General features: G+C 52.2%; 3 protein-coding genes across 5 annotated transcripts in view; 2 read left to right on the top strand and 1 right to left on the bottom strand.

Annotated features, from left to right (window-relative positions):
- Positions 1-13,086, top strand: part of LOC137463986 (olfactory receptor 14A16-like) — a 55,710-nt gene extending 42,624 nt beyond the window's left edge. The window contains exon 2 of the mRNA XM_068175320.1: positions 12,095-13,086. Within this exon, the coding sequence (XP_068031421.1) occupies positions 12,095-13,086 (992 nt within the window). The remainder of the gene's footprint in view (positions 1-12,094) is intronic.
- LOC137463965 (zinc finger protein 208-like) overlaps positions 1-20,775 on the top strand; it is a 1,270,300-nt gene that overhangs the window by 852,367 nt on the left and 397,158 nt on the right. The gene's annotated exons all lie outside the window — the stretch shown is intronic.
- The window catches only part of LOC137463966 (zinc finger protein 271-like), a 1,077,684-nt gene that overhangs the window by 860,809 nt on the left and 196,100 nt on the right, over positions 1-20,775 (bottom strand). The gene's annotated exons all lie outside the window — the stretch shown is intronic.

The following is a 20,775-nucleotide window of genomic DNA, read 5'->3' as shown; positions in this document are numbered from 1 at the left end:
CCCCCCTTCCTCTGCTGCCCTACAGGACCTAGCAGAGTGCGGTAAGCATATGCCAGGGCCCAGCTCACTGCAATGATCTTTTTCTCCTTAGAGGTATCATGGCACTTCTCTTTCAGGTACTTTGCCACCTCAGCTGGGTTCTGAATTTGTTCACATGGAAAGTCCCAGACTATAGGGTCAGAAAACTCCTTTATGATTTGGCCCATTTCCCACACCACTCAGGATTTCTCACACCTGGGTCTACTCCTGGGTCAGGGGTCTCATCAGCCCTTCTAGAAATCTCAGCCCTCATTCTAGAGAAGCCGCAGACTGTGCAGCGAAAGCTTACCAAATTAAATACCAAAAAGATGGTCTCTTTAACATTCAGGGGAAACTGAACATTCTCCAATAGGGATGTAACAGATTCAGAGGAGAAGAAGGAAAGCAAAGGCTGAAAAGCCTCATCTCCTGCTTCTCCTCTAACAAACTGGGTGCACAACCATAACCATGAACCATACATTCCTGGAACAGACTCCAGCACCTTTATAAACCTCCTGCCAGCCATTACAACCAAGCCCAGCCCAATGGATATCCTGGTCAGTGCTCCTCTACTGCAAAAACTACGTATTAGGGACAATACCAGAGCTATTTCTGGATAAGAAAATAAACCTAGGGACCATAGAGGTATTAAGACCTCAAAAAACCCTAGGGACCAGAAACACATGCAGGCCTGCACCCCAAGAGACATTATGATTTGAAACAACAAAGCCAGTAACTGCTCTATATCAGCCCAGAGTAATTGCAAGCAAAATATGATTAGAACAAGGTTTTTTCCACTCTCTCGAGACACGAGTTGGGCACCAAAATATTTGTCCTAGTTTAGGGCAAATTTGGGAGAAGACCTCTGGAAGGAGCCCCAGAAAGCAAATCTCCCCACAGCCCCTCACCCACCTGGTTCAGGAAGAATTTCCTGGGAGAGAAGTGGAAAAAAACCCTGTTTATTTAACAAGCAAAACACTCCCCAATACAAAAACAACACCAGATGACAAAACTCTTTCACCGTTCTGAAGAGATGACAAATTCAGAAAGTCTCTTTGGGAGTGGTCACCCAGCTATCAGTCTCCAGTGCTGGGGATGGCTGCTGCAGGTCACAAAATGCAGGCTCTCGGTGTTTCTTGGTGTTTCCCAGGTTCCAGTCCAGAGCAGGATGGGATGGTATTCAGGAAAGGGAAAGGAAAAAAAAACAGTCCAGGGTAAAAATTGGATTGCCTAGCTAAACTAACTAATAAGCAAAAGCAAAAAGCAGGAGTGAGAGCAAAGCAAAGCAAGCAAGCCAGCAAGCAAGCCAGCATCCCCTAGACACAGACCATGGTGGGGAGTTGAGCCGGCTGATAACAAGACAAAACAAACCTTCACTTTCAGAGTCAGTCCTGAAGGCACAGAACATAATATCAAACATAAACAGAACACACGACTGGGGATACAAGCACCATAACATCACCCTAGGACACTAACCGAGGGAGTTCCACTAAAGTGAAGATAGTCTCAACCTCCCATGACCGAGCAGCTGGGTATGATCTGTCAGATCCCCTTGAAGATACCTCTACCATGTATGCCCAGGAAAGAAATAATAACCAGGGTTAGAGCCTCTAGCCAGGAAGAGGCACAGGAAAACTGGATCTTCTGGACGGTGTGGATCCGATGGCCTGGCATATCAGAGCCACAAAAATAGGATGCCTTAGTTGACACTGGTGCGCAGTGTACCCTGATACCATCGGGACATGTGGGGGCAGAACCTGTTTCCATTGCTGGGGTGACGGGGGGATCACAGCAATTGGCCCTGTTGGGAGCTGAGGTGAGCCTCACTGGGAAGGAGTGGCAGAAACATCCTATTGTGAGCGGCCCAGAGGCCCTGGGTATTCTGGGCATAGACTTCCTCCAGAATGGCAATTACAAAGAACCAAAGGGACTCAGGTGGGCTTTTGGCATAGCTGCGGTAGAGGCAGAGGACATTAGGCAATTGAACACCTTGACTGGACTGTCTGAGAATCCAACTGCAGTAGGACTCCTGAGGGTGGAAGAGCAACAAGTACCAATTGCCACCTCGACAGTGCAGTGCTGGCAGTATCGGACGAATCGAGGTGCCGTGATCCCCATCCACAGAATGATCCGTTAGGTGGAGAGCCAAGGGATGGTCAGCAAAACCCACTCACCCTTCAACAGCCCCATCTGGCCTGTGCACAAGTCTCAATGGAGATTGACTGTGGACTATCGTGCCTTGAATGAAGTGACTCCACCGCTGAACGCTGCTGTACCGGACATGCTGGAACTCCAGCACGAGCTGGAGTCCAAGGCAGCAAAGTGGTACGCCACTGCTGACATTTGCTAACACGTTTTTCTCCATTCCACTGGCAGCAGAATGCAGGCCTCAGTTTGCTTTCACCTGGAGGGGCATGCAGTACACCTGGAACCGACTGCCCCAGGGGTGGAAGCACAGCCCCACCATCTGCCATGGACTGATCCAGGCTGCACTGGAAAAGGGTGAAGCTCCAGAACACCTGCAGTACCTCAATGGCATCATTGTGTGGGGGAACACTGCAATGGAAGTATTTGAGAAAGGAGAGAGGATCATCCAGATTCTGCTGGAAGCCAGCTTCGCCATCAAGAAGAGCAAAGTCAAGGGACTTGCCCGAGAGATCCAGTTCCTGGGGGTAAAGTTGCAAGACGGATTGTGTCAGATTCCCACTGAGGTCACCAAAAGGATCACTGCGATGTCTCCACCAACCAGCAAGAAGGAAACACGAGCTTTCCTAGGTGCCATAGGTTTTTGGAGAATGCACATTCCCGAGTACAGCCAGATTGTGAGCCCTCTTTACCTGGTTACCTGCAAGAAGAACGATAATTCCTCTGGGGCCCTCAGCAGCAACAAGCTTTCACCCAGCTCAAGCAGGAGATTGCTCAGGCAGTAGCCCTTGGCCCAGTCAGGATGGGACCAGAGATGAAGAATGTGCTCTACTCTGCAGCCGGGAACAATGGCTTGTCCAGGAGCCTTTGGCAGAAGGTGCCTGGGGAGACTCGAGGCCGACCACTGGGATTCTGCAGCTGAAATTACAGAGGGTCTGAAGCCAAATGCACTCCCACAGAGAAGGAAATCTTGGCTGCCTATGAAGGAGTTCAAGCTGCCTCCGAGGTGATTGCCACAGAAACACAACTCCTCCTGGCACCCTGACTGATGGCACTGGGGTGGATGTTTAAAGGAAAGGTTCCCACTAACCTCCATGACACTGCTGCCACATGGAGCAAATGGATTACTCTCATCATGCAGCACACCCATATTGGAAACCTGAATCGCCCTGGGATTTTGGAGATAATTACAAACTGGCTGCTGGTGAGAACTTTGGTTTCACTGATGGAGAGCAGCAGGAACAAGTGACAAGGGCTAAAGAAGGTGCACCATGCAACCAACTACCAGCAGAGGAAACTCGATACGCTGTTTTCACTGACAGTTCCTGTGGCATCATAGGGATGAACTGGAAGTGGAAAGCAGACGTATGGAGTCCCACACAACACATAGCACAAGCTACTGAAGGAGAAGGTGGATCAAGTCAACTTGCTGAAGTCAAGGCCGTTCAGCTGGCCCTGGACATTGCTGAGAGAGAGAGAAGTGACCAAAGCTCGACCTTTATATGGATTCTTGGATGGTAGCCAGTGCTCTGTGGGACTGGCTGGAAAGGTGGAAAAAGGCCAACTGGCAGCGTAGAGGAAAACCAGTCTGGGCTACTGATGTGTGGAAAGACATTGCCTCTTGGGTAGAAAAAGTGTCTGTGAAAGTCTGTCATGTAGATGCCCATGTCCCCAAGAGTCGGGCTAATGAGGAACACCGAAACAACGAGCAGGTAGATCAGGCTGCAGTGATAGAGGTGTCAAAGATAGACTTGGATTGGCAACATAAGGGGGAGTTGTTCCTAGCTCAATGGGCCCATGATGCCTCAGGTCATCAGGGCAGAGATGCCACCTACAAGTTGGCATGAGACCAAGCGGTGGATTTAACCATGGACAGTATTTCTCAGGTTATCCATGACTGTGAGACGTGTGCTGAGATCAAGCAGGCCAAGCGAGTGAAGCCCCTGTTGTTGCGGTGTGTCTCCTCCCTCCCAAAGGTAACCCTCTCCCCCCGCCCCAACCCCCATGAGCCCTGGCTGTGAGACAGGGGGTCCAGGGGGTCGAGTGATTGGCAGATTTGAAAGATACCCCCTGCCCCCTGTGGCTATTGGTAGACCTAAGTGCCCCTTCTCCCCTGGCACCCCTCCCCCTCACCTGGTTGGTGGCTACCTGTCCCTGCCCCTCCCCTTACCCCCGGGTTAAAAGGACAATCCAGCCACGTGGCCGGGCCTTCTGTTGGAGCTGCCACCAGGTCCACAACTCTGTAGCTGAAATAAAGACTCTGGATCAAGCTCTAGCAGAAGTGCCTCCTTTCTTCACCATCGCCCGAAGCCTCTCCACTGAGGAATATCGCTCGCAGCCTCTGAGTAACCCAAGGGTGTCGCTGGGGAGGAAACATCCCAGCTGCCGCCATTGGACTCAGCAGCAAGGCAAGCCCGGGCAGGTCTCTGTCGGAATATTGGGAACCCCAATATTTGGCGCCCACTCGTGGGGCAAAAACTCGGCCCTGCAACCAGACGGAGACCCATCTGAGCTTCGCAAGACCACCGAGAGAGTTTCTGGCAGCTTGGCGTTCACTGGCAGGGCTTTGGACGTAGCTCTCCAGCACAGACTTGGATTAAAAAAGTCTCCTGAATGTTTTGCACCTCGGAGAAGAAAAGCTCCTTTCTGGTGAGCCAACTTCTCAGAGGAGGACAGGGTAGCTTCTCCAGCCCCGGGGAGGTCCTGTTCAGGTGAAGAGAAAACCCCGACAGACCAAGGAGCCTTCGCACTGATCTGGGTGAGTATTTCCACTCCATGGGGGGGTGGGAAGCTCAAAGGGAAATCCCTGCGGAGGGATCCCATCTTTTTCGCCCTTATTAGGGCAGGTTTAGGCTACGGAGCCCCGCAGCATCGGGAACAGCAGCATGTGTGGCTCAGCTTTGTACGGCGCGGCTTTGCCGTTTTTAAAAGCCGCGGGAAGCTTTGCTGACACGGCCAGGAGGAGCGGCGGGCTCCGCCCGTGCCTCTCTCGGCACGAGTTTCGGCGGGGGTTGGGGCGGGGGGAGAGGGTTACCTTTGGGAGGGAGGAGACACACCGCAACACCCTGTGGTATGGTGGGCGGTGGTCCAAGTACAGGTATGAGGGGGCCTGGCAGATTGACTACATCACACTGCCCCAGACACGCCAAGGCAAGCGCTAAGTGCTCACAATGGCAGAAGCCACCACGGGATGGTTGGAGACCTCCCCTGTGCCTCACGCCACTGCCCGGAGCACCATCCTGGGCCTTGAAAAGTAAATCCTGTGCAGACATGGTACCCCTGAGAGGATTGAGTCAGACAATGGGACTCATTTCAAGAACAGCCTTATCAACACCTGGGCTAGGGAACATGGCACTGAGTGGGTGTACCACATCCCCTACCATGCACCAGCTGCAGGCAAAGTGGAGAGGTACAATGGACTGTTAAAAACCACCTTGAAAGCATTGGGTGGGAGATCTTTCAAGAACTGGGAGCAGCATTTAGCAAAGGCCACCTGGTTAGTTAACACCCGAGGTTCCACCAATGGAGCAGGCCCTGCCCAGTCTGAGTCCCTGAATAGAGCAGACGGAGATAAAGTCCCAGTGGCACATATCAGAGGTTTGTTAGGGAAGAGAGTGTGGATCAACTCTGCCTCGAGTACTGACAAACCATTCGTGGGATTGTTTTTGCTCAGGGACCAGGTTGTACATGGTGAATAATGCAGAAATATGGAAGAACACGATGTGTACCTCAGGGAGATCTGATTGTGGGGTGAGGCTCATATGCAAATATCACTGTTTGTTGGATGTTACTGCCACTGTCTGTACATTAAACCACACAGACATGAGACAGAAGGAAATATTTAAGTGTCAAAAGTTTGAGCAAGAGAGAAGGAAATGTGTAAGTGTCGAAGGTTTGAGCAAGTCAGATGGAAGGATGAGTAAGTGAAAGATGGAGGTTTTAACTTGATGAAGTTTTTTACATGATGTTTGGTAGTTATGTTGATGATTTGGAGATATGGGGTGGAATGTCCTAGGGTGACGTTATGCTGCTTGCATCCCCAATCGTGTGTTCTGTTTGTACCTGATATTATGTTTTATGCCTTCAGGACTGACTCTGAAAGTGAAGGTTTGTTTTGTCTTGTTATCAGCCAGCTCACCTCCCCCATGGTCTGTGTCTAGGAGAGGCTAGGTTTCCTTGCTTGCTTGCTGGCTTGCTTGCTTTTGCTTTGCCCTTGCTTTTGCTTTTGCTTATTAATTAGTTGATTTTTTTTTTTTAATTGGGAGTGTTTTGCTTGTTGAAAAAACAGGGTTTTTTTCCACTTCTCTCCGAACCAGGAAGGGGAGGGGCCATGGTAGGGATTACTTTCTGGGGGCTCCTCCTGGAAGATTTCTCCCAAATTTGCCCTAAACTAGGACACCTTGGCATGTCAAGGGCTGCTTCTCATCTGCCCCTGAAGCACTGGGGCTCTGGGCTTTCCTTCCTATGGGAGAGAACTGTCCTTCTCCTCCAGGGACCCAGGGCCAAAACCTGGATTCTTTCTCCAAATTTCTTTATATGCAAAGATTGTTCCCAGATGAAATCTGCCAGGAGAAACAGGTCTGGCTGCCCTGGCCACCCAGGGGCCACCTCTCATCTGCCTTTGAGACACTGGGACCATGTGCTTTTCTTTCATATGGGAAAAAAACATCCATCTCGACCAGGCACCCATGGCCAAAATTGGGCATCTGCCTCCAGAATTCCCTGTATCCAAGGATAGCTCCCAGACAAAAGCTGCCAGGGGAGACAAGTCTGGCTGGCCTTGGCTTCCTGAGGGCTGGCACTCATGTGCCTCTGAAACACTGGGGCTCTGTGCTTTCCTTGCTAATGAAAAGAACTCTTCTTCCTGTCCAGGTGCCCACGGCCAAAATCGAGATTCCACTTCCAAAATGCCCTGTGTCCAAGGATAGCCCTTAGATGAAAGGGGCCAGGAGAGACAGGTCTGGCTGGCTTGGCCTAAGGGTGGCCACCTTTCATCTTCTTCCAGAACACTTGGATTTTGTGCTTTTCTTTCCCATAGGAAAAAAACATCCATCCTGACCAGGCGCCCATGGCCAAAACTGGGATTCCACCTCCAAAACTCCGTACATCCAAGGATTGCTCCCCAGTGAAAGCAGCCAGGACTTAAAGGTTTGGCTGCCCTTGGCCTCTTGGGAACTGCCTCTCACCTGCCTCAAAACACTGGGGCGCGATGCTTTCCTTCCTATGGAAAAGAGCTGTCCTTCTTCTCAAGGTGTCCATGGTAGAAATTGAGATTCCTCCTCCCAAATTCCATATATCCAAGGATCCCTTCATGACAAAAGCTGCCAGGACAAACAGGTCTGGCTGGCTTGGCCTCCCAGGAGCCACCTCTCTCCTCTTCTGCCTTTGAAACACTTGGGCTCTGTGCTTTCCTTCCTGTGGAAAAGAACCGTCCTTCTTATCTATGCAGAAATGGCCAAAATTGGGGTTCCACCTCTAAAATTCCCTATATCCAAGGATTGCTCCCAGCCAGAATCTGCCAGTGCCATCAAGTCTGGCTGGCCTTGGCCTCTGGTGGCTGCCCCTGCCACACTGGGTCTCGGTTCTTTCCTTCCCATGGAGATCACTGTGACACGGTGGGGACCTCATGGAAGCAAGGGGATCATTGTGGCACCACTGGAGCCCATGGAACCAAGGGGCCATGGTGACACAGCGGGGCTTCATGGACCCAGAGACCATTATGACTCTGTGGGGCCTGTCGGAACCATGGAGACCATTCTGACCCTTCAGGGCCTCGTGTCACCAAGGGGGCATTGTGACACCTCAGGGCCTCATGGAAGCAAGGGAAATTTGGGACACTGTGGGGCCTCATGGAACCAAGGGAACATGGAACAGGTCTGGCTGGCTTGGCCTCCCAGGGGCCACGTGACAGGACTGGCTGATCTTGGAATTCCAAGGGCTGCCTCTCATCAGCTCCTGGAGCACTGTGGCTCCGTGCTTTCCTTGCTAAGCGAAAGAACTGTCCCTCTTTTCAGATGCCCATCGCCAAAATTGGTAAGCTCCCTAAAAAATTTCCTCTATGCAAAGGTATCTCTCAGAAAAACCTGCCAGCTCTGGCTGGCCTTGGCCTCCAGTGGTCACCTCTCATCGGCCCCTGAAACAGAGGGCTCTATTCCTTCCTTCCTATGGATAAAAAAAAGCCTTCTTGCCAAAGACCATGGCAAAAATTAGACTTTTGCCTCCCAGATTGTGTATATCCAAGGATTGCTCCCAGACAAATTGGCCAGGACAGACAGGTCAGGCTAGCTCTATGCTCTGGTTATTTTCTTAGACTATGAACTTAGTACCTTGAAGCATTAATGAGCCCCACTGAGTGTTGCTCCTAACAAAGCCTCTCCAGGGACTAATTACAGCAGATAATTGGAGGCCATGACTGCACAAAGCTCTCAGAGACTCCAAGGCAAAAGCCAAAGCCAAAGTGCTTTGAAAAACCTGCAGTCCCTGGGAGCATGAAGGAGCCCCCAGGGCCATTCCTGAGCAAGGCTCCCCAGGGACTCCTTCCAGCAGATCCTTGAGGCCACTGGGATGTGGGCTAGGGGGGGATGCAGAGGGCAGGACAAGGGGCTGACAGTGCCCAGCCTGGCTGGGGCTGTGCCAGGAGGCCCCAGTGCCTCAGGACAAGGTGTCTCCTGACAGCCCTTGGTGGCACAGAGCCTGCTGTGCCCCAGGGCACCAGGACTTGGCTTCTCTTTGTCCCCACCTGTCATCAGTGCCTCCAGTTCTCTGCTCTGCCTGGGGCCTGGGGACACTTTCTCAGTCGTGTCCCTCAGTGGGACCCATTAAAAGTCAAAGAAACTTTGGAGTTGGATTCTGACTTGGAGCTCTGGAGAGGTTTCTGCAGCTCGCTCTCAGGGCCTGATGTTCAGGGCCTGAGCACAAAGCCCCAGAGGGTCATTAAAGTCCTTGTGCTGTGTCTGTGCTGCTGAGCTGGGCCGGGCTCCTGGCACAGAGGGTGATCCTGGCAACCAAGGAGAGCTTCAAAAGCACATTTCTCTGGATGAGCAGCTCTTCTCCCAGCCCAGCAGGGCTGGGGCACTGCCTGCAGCCAGCCCGGGCACAGCACAGAGGCACAGAGAGCTTCCATCAGTCAGGGCTGGGAAGGTGCTGAGAAGTGCCTGGGGCAGAATCCCTGGCAGCCCTTGGCACAGGAACCTCCGGCTGCAGGACAATGCAGCTGCAGCTCCTGGAGTGATCTCCTACAGCTGGAACATCCCAATGCCCACAGACCCTGTGAGTACATTCTCTGATCATCTCTTGTGCAGAGCAGCCAGGGGTGCCCAGGGCTGTCCTGCAGAGCAGGGTCCTGCAGCCCAGGGCACTGTGCTGGGCCAGGGACTCTGCTGCCTGCCAGGGACAGCTCTCAGCCGGCCCGGGGAGCTGCTCCCAGCACTGGAGAGAAGCTGTGGGGGGAAGGAGCCACCCTGAGCAGGGCAGGTGCTGCTGCTGAGAGCTGCTGGCTGGGGCAGGGCTGCTCCCTGCTCCAGAGCAGCCTGGGCACAGCTCCAGAGGACACTTCCCAAAGAAGGTAAACCTGGGATTGCTGTAAAGCTCAGGAGCTTTCTTGAGAGTGTTTTCAATTTCCTTCATGGAGCAGGGTGGGAAAGTTGGGGTGATGACAAAAAGATTTTTGCTTTTTATACATTTTTCATATATTCCTATCTCTGTAAATTACTATTATATACTTATAAAACTATAACCCTTATATTGTAAAACATAGGCAAACCTAATGGGAAGAAATGATGATGTCTAACATCAGTTTAGAAGGCTGAATGATTTCTTTATTATAACTATGCTATAATACATTAATATACTATATAAAAGAAGATACTAAGACTACATACTTACTTTCTTTAACTACTATATCTAACTAGTAATAACCTGTGATCCTGTTCTTGAGAGTCTAGACACAGGTGGATTGGATTGGCCATCAGGCTCAAACAATCCTCACTAGAATCTAATCAAGCAATCACCCCAGGTAAACAATTCTCTAAACACATTCTACATAGGAAAAACAAGGAGTAGAAATAGAAATGGTTTTCTCTTTCTCTCTTTGCACCTCTATGAAAAATCCTGAGAGTGAGAGAAATGTGCTACCACACCCTTTCCTAACTCTTAATTAACTCTATTTAACTACTATTATAAAATTAATATAATTATAATACTAATTAACTCTAGTACATTTCCTAACCTTTCTCTTAGATTTTAGAACAATAAGCTGAATGTCTAAATACATTCCTGAAACACTGTATAGTCTTATTATCAGGAAGAGGACCTACAAGAAGAACATTTTGGTTTTTGACCAGAATGTGAGCAGTCACAACAAAAAGTGAAGGCAAAGAAGCCCTTGGACCTACTCCAATGGATTGAGCCAGGGGTGTGTAACTGGGGCAAATGAATCTCCTCTTGGATGTTCCTGTTAAATAGCCTAATTAATTAACCTTAATAAATTGTTGAAATCAGGGGCCAGGTTTGCCCCATCCCCACTGGGACACCTGGAAGCTTCCAATAAAGGTCTGGTTTTTACTTTACTGGTCTAACACTATTACAAGGATTTTTTTTCTCTTTTGACTATAAACAACAGGGGGATGAAAGAAGCAGAACAGGAATTGTAATCCCAGAATGACAGAACATTCTGAGTTGAAAGGGACCCACAGTATCATCAAAGGAAGGTTTGAACATTTACAGAGACTCCAGAACTGTGACTTTGGGTGGTCAGTCTCTCTGCTGGCAGCCTCCCAAAGGGCCTTCAGCCACTCCTCAGCCCTGGACAGCAGCAGCATCACCTTTGCAGGGCCCAGCAGGGCTCTCCTGAGCTGCCCTCGCCCAGCTGCACACAGAGCCTGCCCCAGCCAGGGCCCTGCACACAGGCAGGTTTCTGTAGGGCCGGGCCGAGGGCACCCAGGGTGGGATGGGCTCTGTGAGCGCTGGCAGGGACAAAGCACCTCTCAGGAGGGAATGTCCAGGCCCAGGGAGATGCTCAGGGAAGCAGAGGGGGCTGAACAGAGCAGTGCTGGGGCAGGAGGGCACTGTTGGTGTCTGGGAGGTGCTGGGCACAGCTGGGCACAGGAACACTGTCCTGAGTGCCCGGCTGTCTCTGCCCTGCCCTCTCAGGCACAGCACCACAACATCTTCTCCTGTTTCTGCACTCCCCTAAAATTGTCAGTGTTATCTGGTGCTCTCAGGGAGGCTCTGGCCTTTGCAGCAGCTGAGTCAGGCACTGCCCTTGGCATTCCTGCCAGGCAGGGCTGTCCATGGGAATGGGGTGTCCAAGCTTCCCTGGGACCTGTGGGGCTGTGGGCAAAGCAGTCCATGGGAAAGGGGAATGAGCTGAGCCCCTCCCTGAGATCCCATCATGGGCACAGCCGGGGATCTCCTTGCTGTGCCCTTCCCAGCTCTGAGCTGCCCTCCTGGGTGCAGAGCTGTGCCAGAGCCTCTGGGAGTTCCCTGAATGTCCCACGGGGAAGTGCAGAGATGCCACAGCTGAGGAAATGCTGCTGGGTCGGCCAAGGGAGCCGTGAGTGTCCTTGGCACAGGGGGGTGCTGAGAGCTTGCCCAGAGACCTTTGGAAAGGGTGAGACATCCAGGGATCCCTCTGCTCTGGGCAGGGTCTGGTTTATCCCAGGGTGACCCGGGAGTGTGACTGTGCTCTGATTGCAGCCAAAGGTGCAAAGCCAGGGCAGTTGGGAACAAGCCCATCCAGCCCCTCACCTGCCCTCAGCCACAGGGAATCCTTTGCCTCTCACATTCCTCAGTGGCAAACTCTGAGTGCAGCAGGAATGCTGGGGATTTCTGACCTCAGAGAGCCAGGAATTATGTGTGGGTAGGAAAACAATTCCTAAACAAGCTACTGCCAGCCTCTCCTGACTTGTCACTGTCCTTTCTCCATGAACAGGTCCCCACGTGCAGCCACAGCCAATGTCCAACAGCAGCTCCATCAGCCACTTCCTCCTGCTGGCACTGGCAGACACGCGGCAGCTGCAGCTCCTGCACTTCTGCCTCTTCCTGGGCATCTCCCTGGCTGCCCTCCTGGGCAACGGCCTCATCATCAGCGCCATAGCCTGCGGCCATCACCTGCACACGCCCATGTTCTTCTTCCTGCTCAACCTGGCCCTCAGCGACCTGGGCTCCATCTGCACCACTGTGCCCAAAGCCATGCACAATTCCCTCTGGAACACCACCACCATCTCCTACACAGGATGTGCTCCACAGGTTTTTCTGCTTTTCTTCTTCCTTGGAACAGAGCTTTCCCTCCTGACCATCATGTGCTACGACCGCTACGTGTCCATCTGCAAACCCCTGCACTACGGGACCCTCCTGGGCAGCAGAGCTTGTGCCCACATGGCAGCAGCTGCCTGGGCCAGTGGCTTTCTCAATGCTCTGCTGCACACGGCCAATACATTTTCCCTGCCCCTGTGCCATGGCAATGTCCTGGGCCAGTTCTTCTGTGAAATCCCACAGATCCTCAAGCTCTCCTGCTCCAAATCCTACCTCAGGAAACTTGGAGTTTCTGTTGTCACTACATCCTTAGCATTTGGCTGTTTTGTGTTCATTGTTTTCTCCTATGTGCAGATCTTCAGGGCTGTGTTGAGGATCCCCTCTGAGCATGGACGGCACAAAGCCTTTTCCACCTGCCTCCCTCACCTGGTCGTGGTCTCCTTGTTCCTCAGCACTGGCATACTTGCTCACTTGAAGCCCTCTTCTATCTCCTTCCCATCCCTGGATCTGGCCCTGTCAGTTCTGTACTCGGTGGTGCCTCCAGCCCTGAACCCCCTCATCTACAGCCTGAGGAACCAGGAGCTCAAGGCTGCAGTGTGGACACTGATGACTGGACGTTTTTCAGGAACATTAAAGAACTGGCCGATTTCTGCAAATCACTTGAAATAAAAGTCATCTTTTATAGTTCTTGTTGTTTGGTTGTGGGATTTTTTACTTTGTTTTATTTTTTTAAATATTGTCCACAAGGAAATGTCATTGTTTGTGCCATTCCTCATTTTGTTTCTCTCCACCTTCCCTGTGGCTACAGACTGTGTCAATGAGGGGCTGCGTTCTCGGTGGCTTTAAAGGAACTCAAGGATGTCCCCGCAGAGTTTTCGGCAGAGATGCCCTTTTGTTGCCTTCTCTGGAGCTGCAGCAGCAATGTCTGTGTGCAGAGCTGGGGCAGATCAGTGCTGGCACAGCAGCTGTGCCCAGCAGCAGCAGCAGCACTTGGTGTTGCCAGTGCTGCTCCCGTGGCCCTGCCCCACTGCCCTGGTGGCCCTGGTGTTGCTGCAGGGCCTGAGTGCTCTCGGGGCCGGGCACAGTCCTGGGGGTGGCAGTGCCGGGGCTGCAGCAGGGACAGCCCATGGGCACTGCTGGGGCAGCGCTGACACCTCAGGCCAGGGCCTGGGGGCTCCAGGCTCCTTGCCCAGGCTCTCTCAAGAACACGGCCAGGCCAATGCTCAGCACAGAAAACCCCCGTGAGCAGCCCCAGGCTGGCCGTGGGCAGGCTGGGGGCAAACAGCATGGCTGGTGCTCTGCAAGGGCCCTGGGGGAGACGGGAAGGAGCAGCAGAGCAGGGGCTGATCCATCCCCAGTGCGCTGGACAGCCCAGGGCAGCGTCCCAGAGCGCCCTCATGGAGCTGCCTAAAACATCCCCCCTCTGCAGCCCTGGCCTCTCCCCCAGCTCACACAGGTGCCGCATCCTTGCAGGCACAGCCACGGCAGCGCTGGCTCAGGAGCCCCTGTTTGCATTGCACACAGCAGGCGGGAGCACCCCCATGCTGCTGCTGTGGGGACATGAACCTGAGGGAGCACAAATGCCATCAGCCCCTGGGGCCAGGAAGGGCTGGGGCACGCCAGGGAAACCACACAGCTTTGTCCTGGCCTCTGCAGCCCGCCAGAAAGTTTGGGAACATCCCTTGGGGAGCGGGATCATCCCACAAGTGCTGCAGGAATTGTCTGCAGCTCCTGCAGTGCCTCGTGCTGCTCCCTTGCCAGAGGCAGCCCAGGTCAGGGGGGCACATCTGGGCTGCTGTGTCTGGCTGTGGGGCTGCCTGTTCTGGGCAATGAGGAGGGGCTGGAGAGGCTCTGCAGGACTGACAGGATGGGCTTTGGGGCTGTGAGGAGGAGCCGAGGGACCTGGGCTGCTGGAGCTTCTAAAGTGGAGGCCCAGGGCTCCTCCTGCAACTGCTCCAAGGGTGGTTTCACAGAATCACAGAATCAGCAAGGCTGGTAAAGACCTTGGAGATCATCCAGTCCAACCTGTGCCCTGACACCGCCTTGTGTCCCCTGAGCCTCCTCTTCTCCAGGATCAACAACCCCAGCTCCCTCAGCCGCTCCTCACAGGACTTGTGTTTCAGACCCCTCACCAGCCTTGTTGCTCTTCTCTGGACACGCTCCAGCCCCTCCATGTCCTTCCTAAATTGGGGTACCCAGAACAGGACACAGCACTCGAGGTGCTGCCCAACCAGTGCTGAGCACAGGGGAAGAATCACTGCCCTGATCCTGCTGGCAGCACCATTCCTGATCCAGGCCAGGAGCCATTGGCCTTCTTGGCCACCTGGGCACACTGCTGGCTCATGTCCAGCCTGCTGTCCATCAGTCCCTGCAGGTCCCTTTCTGCCTGGCTGCTGTGCAGCCACTCTGTCCCCAGCCTGTAGCGCTGCAGGGGTTCTTGTGGCCAAGGGGCAGGACCCGGCACTTGGACTTGTTAAACCTCACCTTGTTGGATTTGGGTCCTGGATCCAGCCTGTCCAGGTCCCTCTGTAGAGCCCTCCTGCCTTCCAGCAGATCAACACCCCCAGACAACTTGGTGTCACCACGGTTCCATAAGGCACCAGAGTTTCCCAATGGTGTCCATGATTCCATGAGGCCTCCCAGTGTCACAATGTCCCTTTGGTGGCACCAGGTTCCTTGGATCCTTGGGCCCTGCAGTGTCACAATGGCACCGTGGTGCCCAGGCCCCTGCAGTGTCACAATGGATCCTTGGTTCCATGAGGTCTGGCAGGGCAGCAATGCTCTCCTTGGTTCCCGCTGTCTCCCACACCTCCCACTGTCAGGCTATAGAAGGACACCTGGCCGATGAAGGGGAGTGGGAGTGGGTGCCTACTCGAGGAGGTAATAATAAAAATCCCTCCCAACCCCCTCTCCCAAGCCAGGAGCCACTTCAGAGTTGGTATGATCCCCTGGATCTGGAGAGTCAGCCAGATGGTTTAGAAGAAAATTATCTGCCCAGTGAGCCTCCCAATTATGATTCATCTGTGAGACAGATCAGCACCTCTAACATCAAAAAGGAAAGAAGTTAAATTGTGGCGGGTGACTCCCTTCTGAGGGGAACAGAGGGCCCCATATGTCGACCAGAGCCACCCCACAGAGAGGTCTGCTGCCTCCCTGGGGCCCGAGTACGGGATATCACTGACACACTGCCTGGGCTGATTCAGCCCTCTGATTATTGCCCACTGCTGATACCCCAGGCTGGCAGTGATGAGATTGAAAAGAGGAGTGTCAGGCCAATTAAAAGGGACTTTAGTGCATTGGGTCAGGGGCACAGAAAGTCTTTTCCTCAGTCCCTCTGGAGTCTGAGAAAAATGGTGAATGCAATGGGAGAGCTCACATTATAAACGAGTGGCTCGAGGGTTGGTGTCATTGGTAAAATTTGGTATTCTTTAATCATGGGGCAACTTTTACAGAAGGGAAGGGGAAGCAACTGGGTTGTCTGGAAGCAGGCACGTGGGTGGTAAGCCTGAGTTAGGGGTGAAATCAGCAGCCCAGCTGAGGTGCATGCACACCAATGCACACAGCATGGGTAACAAACAAGAAGAGCTGGAGGCCATGGTGCAGCAGCAGAGCTATGATGTAATTGCCATCACAGAAACAGGGTGGGACGACTCACATGGCTGGAGCGCTGCACTGGATGGCTGCAAGCTCTTCAGGAGAGACAGGACAGGGAGAAGAGGTGGAGGGGTGGCCCTTTATGGTAGGGAGGCTTTTGACACCATAAGTATTGAAACTTAGGAAGATGGAGCTGAATTTCTACGGGTAAGACTTAGGGGGAAGGCCAACAAGGCTGACATCCTACTAGGAGTCTGCTATCATCCACCCAGCCAGGAAGAAGAGGTGGACAACTCACTCTATAAGCAGCTAGAGAATGTTTCTGGATCATCAGCCCTTGTTCTTGTAGGCGACTTCAACCTGCTGGACATCTGCTGGGAACTCAATACAGCAGAAAAGAGGCAGTCCAGGAAATTTTTAGAGTGTATCGAGGACAATTTTTTATCGTAGCTGGTGAGTGAGCCCACCAGGAGAGGGACTATGTTGGATCTGTTTTTTGTAAATAGAGATGGGCTGGTGGGAGATGTGGTGGTTGGAGTTCACTGAGGGCACAGTGATCATGAAATTATAGAATTCTCAATATTTTGGGAAGTCAGGAGGAACACTAATAAGACTTTTACATTTGACTTCGGAGGGCAGACTTTGGCCTACTTAGGAGACTTATTCAGAGAGTTCCTTGGGAAGCAGCCCTTAAAAACAAAGGAGTTCAGGAAAGGTGGGAAGCTTCAAAACAGAGATCTTGAGGGCACAGGAACAGACTTTCCCTGTGTGCTGAAAGACGAGTCGACGAGACAAACCTCCAGTCTGGATGGGCAAGGAGGTTTTGAAGGAACTTAGGAATAAAAAGAGGATGTCTCATCTTTGGAAGGAGGGTCAGGTCTCTCAGGAAGTATTTAAGGGGCTTGCTAGGGCATGAAGGGAAGAAATTAGGGAGACCAAAGCTAAGTTTGAACTTAAAATGACAGCTTCAGTTAAGGCTAATAAAAATGTTTTTACAAATATATCAATCATAAAAGGAAAGGGTAAGACCAACCATTGTTCTTTATTAGATGTGGAAGGGAATTTAATAACTGCAGATGAGGAGAAGGCAGAGGTGCTTAATGCCTTCTTTGTCCCAGTTTTTAATGAGAGGACAATTTGCCTTCAGGACAACTGTCCTTCTGGGCTGGTAGATGGTGCCAGGGAACAGAGTGGACCACTGTTATCCAGGAGGAGGCAGTCGGAGACCTGCTGAGCTGCTTGGATGTTCATAAATCCATGGGACCAGATGGGATCCACCCCAGGGTGATGAGGGAGCTGGCAGATGAGCTTGTCAAGCTCCTCTCCATCATTTACCAGCAGCCCTGGCTCACTGGTGAGGTCCCAGATGACTGGAAGCTGCCCAATGTGATGCCCATTCACACCAAGGGTGGGAAGGAGGATCCTGGTAATCACAGGCCAGTCAGCCTGAGCTCAGTACCCGGTAAGGTCATGGAACAGTTCACACTGAGTGCCATCACACAGCACTTCCAGGATGGCCAGGGTGTCAGACCCAGCCAGCAGGGGTTTAGCAGGGCTAGGTCGTGTTTGACCAGCCTGGTCTCCTTCTATGACCAGGTGACCCTCCTGGTGGATGCAGGACAGGCTGTGGATGTGTCTATTTGGACTCCAGCAAGGCCTTTGGCACTGTCTCCCACAGCACACTCCTGGAAAAGCTGCAGCCCACGGCTGGGCCAGGAGCACTCTGTGCTGGGTTCAGAACTGGCTGGATGGCCGGCCCAGAGAGTGGTGGTGAGCGGTGCTGCATCCAGCTGGGGACAGTCACCAGTGCTGCCCCTCAGGGCTCTGCGCTGGGCCAGCTCTGTTCAATATTTTTATTGACCACATGGCTGAGGGGATTGAGGCTTTCATTAGTAAATCTGCAGATGACACTGAGCTGGGAGTGTGTGTCCATCTTTTGGAAGGCAGGAGGGCTCTGCAGGAACACATGGAACAGCCGGATAGTTGGTAGAGTTCAGTAAGTTTAAATTTAATCAGTCCAAGTGCCCAGTCCTGCATTTTGGCCACAATAACCCCCTGCACAGCTCTAGGCTGGGGACGGTGTGGCTGGACAGTGCCCAGGCAGAAAGGGACCTGGGGGCACTGGTCGACAGCAGGCTGGACACGAGCCAGCAGTGTGCCCAGGTGGCCAAGAAGGCCACTGGCTCCAGGCCTGGATCAGGAATGGTGTGGCCAGCAGGAGCAGGGAGGTCATTCTTCCCCTGTATGTGGTACTGGTGACTGGTGTAGCTGGCATTCCTCCCCTGCACTGGCACCGTTCCTTGAGTGTTTTGTCCAGTTCTGGCCTCCCCAATTTGAGAAGGACATGGATGGGCTGGAGCATGTCCAGAGAAGGGCAACAAGGCTGGTGAGGGTCTTGGAACACAAGTCCTGTGAGGAACGACTGAAGGAGTTGTGGTTGTTTCGCTTAGAGAAGACTCAGAGGTGACCTTATCGCTCTCTACAACTTCCTGAAAGGTGGTTGCAGTCAGGTGGGGTCGGTCTCTTTCTCCTCACAACAACTGACAGAACTAGAGGACACAGTCTTAAGCTGTACCAAGGGGTATTTAGGTCGGATATTAGGAAAAAAGTTTTTTTATGGAAAGGGTGATAAAGTACTGGAACTGTCTGTCCAGGGAGGTGGTGGAGTCACCATCATGGGATGTGTTTAAAAAAAGACTGGATGTGGCACTCAGTGCCATGGTTTAGCTGAGGTGGTGTTAGGGCATGGGTTGGTCTCGATGATCTTGAAGGTCTCTTCCAACCCAGCAATTCTGTGATTGTGTGACATCACAGACCAGGTTGTGACATCATATAGCTGGCTGTGACATCCCTGGTTTATTATGTGACATCACAGAGCAGGCTGTGACATCACAGGATGCCTGTATGACATCACAGAGCAGAGCGAGCTGTGAGGTCAAAGAGTGTGCTGTGACATTATAGGGTGGCTGTGTTCCATCACTGAAGGTGTTGTGACATCACAGGGTGGGTCTGTGAGCCCACAGAGGTGCTGTGTGACATGCTAAGTGAGTTCTGCCATCACAGAGCAGGCTGTGACATCACAGAGCAGGCTGTGACATCACAGAGGAGGTTGTGATGTCACAAAGTCGGCTGTGACATTACCGGCTGGCTGTGTGACATCACAGAACGGGCTGTGAGGCCACAGAGAAGACTCTGCCATCATAGAAAAGTGCTCTGTGACATCACAGAGCAGCTGTGTGATGTCACAGAGAAGGCTGAGACAATACAGAGTGGGTTGTGACATCACAGAGCTGACTGAGAAATCACAGAGCAGGCTGTGACATCACAGCGAGGCTGCATAACATCACAAAGGTGGCTGTGCCATCATAGAGCTGGCTGTGACATCACAGGGTGTCTGTGACATCACAGGCTGGGCTGTGACATCTCAGGGACGATTTTGTGACATCACAGAGCAGACTGGGACCTCAAAGAGCAGGCTGTGACATCACAGGACAGCTGTGTGACATCACAGGGGCTGTGTGACCTCCCCTTCTCTAAATCTTATTTTTCTCTATTTCTGTGTCTTCTTGCAAATTTTGATTAACTTTAAATTGAACAGGATTGGAGCTTGTGAAGTTGAATGGGACAAGTTAATGCTTTGAGAAGTGTTTTGTGTGAATTGAATGTCATATTAAACCTTCTGCCAAAGTTTCTCTGATCTACTAATGTTCCCAGTAAAGGCTGTTTTGTTGTTCGAAGCTCCAGAAAAATTCATTTTGGTATTTCTCCAGTGCATCCAACTCAGAGGACACAAACAATCATAATTCCTCTTAAATGTCTCCTTGAGAGAGTTGTTTGGGTCTTGTGTGTCCTGCTTGGCACAGCCCAGGCAGGGCTTTCACAGCCCCATTCCACACTCCATTTCCCAGCTGGAGCCGCTGGTGCCTCTGAGTTCTGCTGCCCCAGCCCCAGGGACGCTCTCCTTGTCTGCCCATTCCCCCACGGTCTCTGGGCAGGGATGGCCTCAGCGGGGGCTGCTGACATCCTCAGCAACTTGGAGGCTGCTGCTGAATTTTACTGCTCCAGAGGCTTCTTCAGCCTTCAGCTCTTCAGTTCAGGAATTCAGTGTCCCAGGGCTCATAAATGTTCAGAACATCTTAACAAGCCAAGCCTCTGGGAATAATGTAAGCATTCAAATCTTTTGTGGTTAATTAGCCCAATTACAGAAGCCTCTTCAAAGTGAATACACTATCTTTAAAAAGACAGTGAGAAAAATTTTTTTAGGTCCTGTTGGGGTTTTTTTTCTGTTAATTCATTGATATGTGCAATCTCCAATTGACACTGAATCCAAGTGCCTCCTTATGCAGTTGGAACAGATATGAAAATCAAGACCCTTCATGGCTGACAATCAATCTGACTCTGTCCCTACCCCACCCCACCATCTCCCCCATCCAAGCCCTGGCACTCAGAGCAGCCTTGTGCAAATCTGAGCTCCCTCCAGCCCAGGCTGCACCTGCAGGTTTCAGCTCCTTGGCTCCAACTCCCACCTGCTTTCCTTGGACAAGGAGCTGCCCGAGACACAGAGGGATGTTCATTTCTTGTCAGCCAACAAAGCCAAGGGAAGGCACAGCTCCATCAGACGCAAAAGTCATTCTTCTCTCTGGCTCTGCCCAGCCCCTGATCCCCACAGCCTGTCCTGTTTCCTTCATCCCTGCATTGCCAGGGACTTTCTGGGACAAGGGAGCTCTGCTCTGGGGATGGAGGGAGGTCCAAGTGCAGCCACTG

The sequence above is a fragment of the Anomalospiza imberbis genome, chromosome 33 (assembly GCF_031753505.1).
Source record: "Anomalospiza imberbis isolate Cuckoo-Finch-1a 21T00152 chromosome 33, ASM3175350v1, whole genome shotgun sequence".
Taxonomy (NCBI): Eukaryota; Metazoa; Chordata; class Aves; order Passeriformes; family Viduidae; genus Anomalospiza; species Anomalospiza imberbis.
Note: the sequence above shows the minus strand (reverse complement) of the source record. Positions and strands in the feature narration are given on the sequence as shown.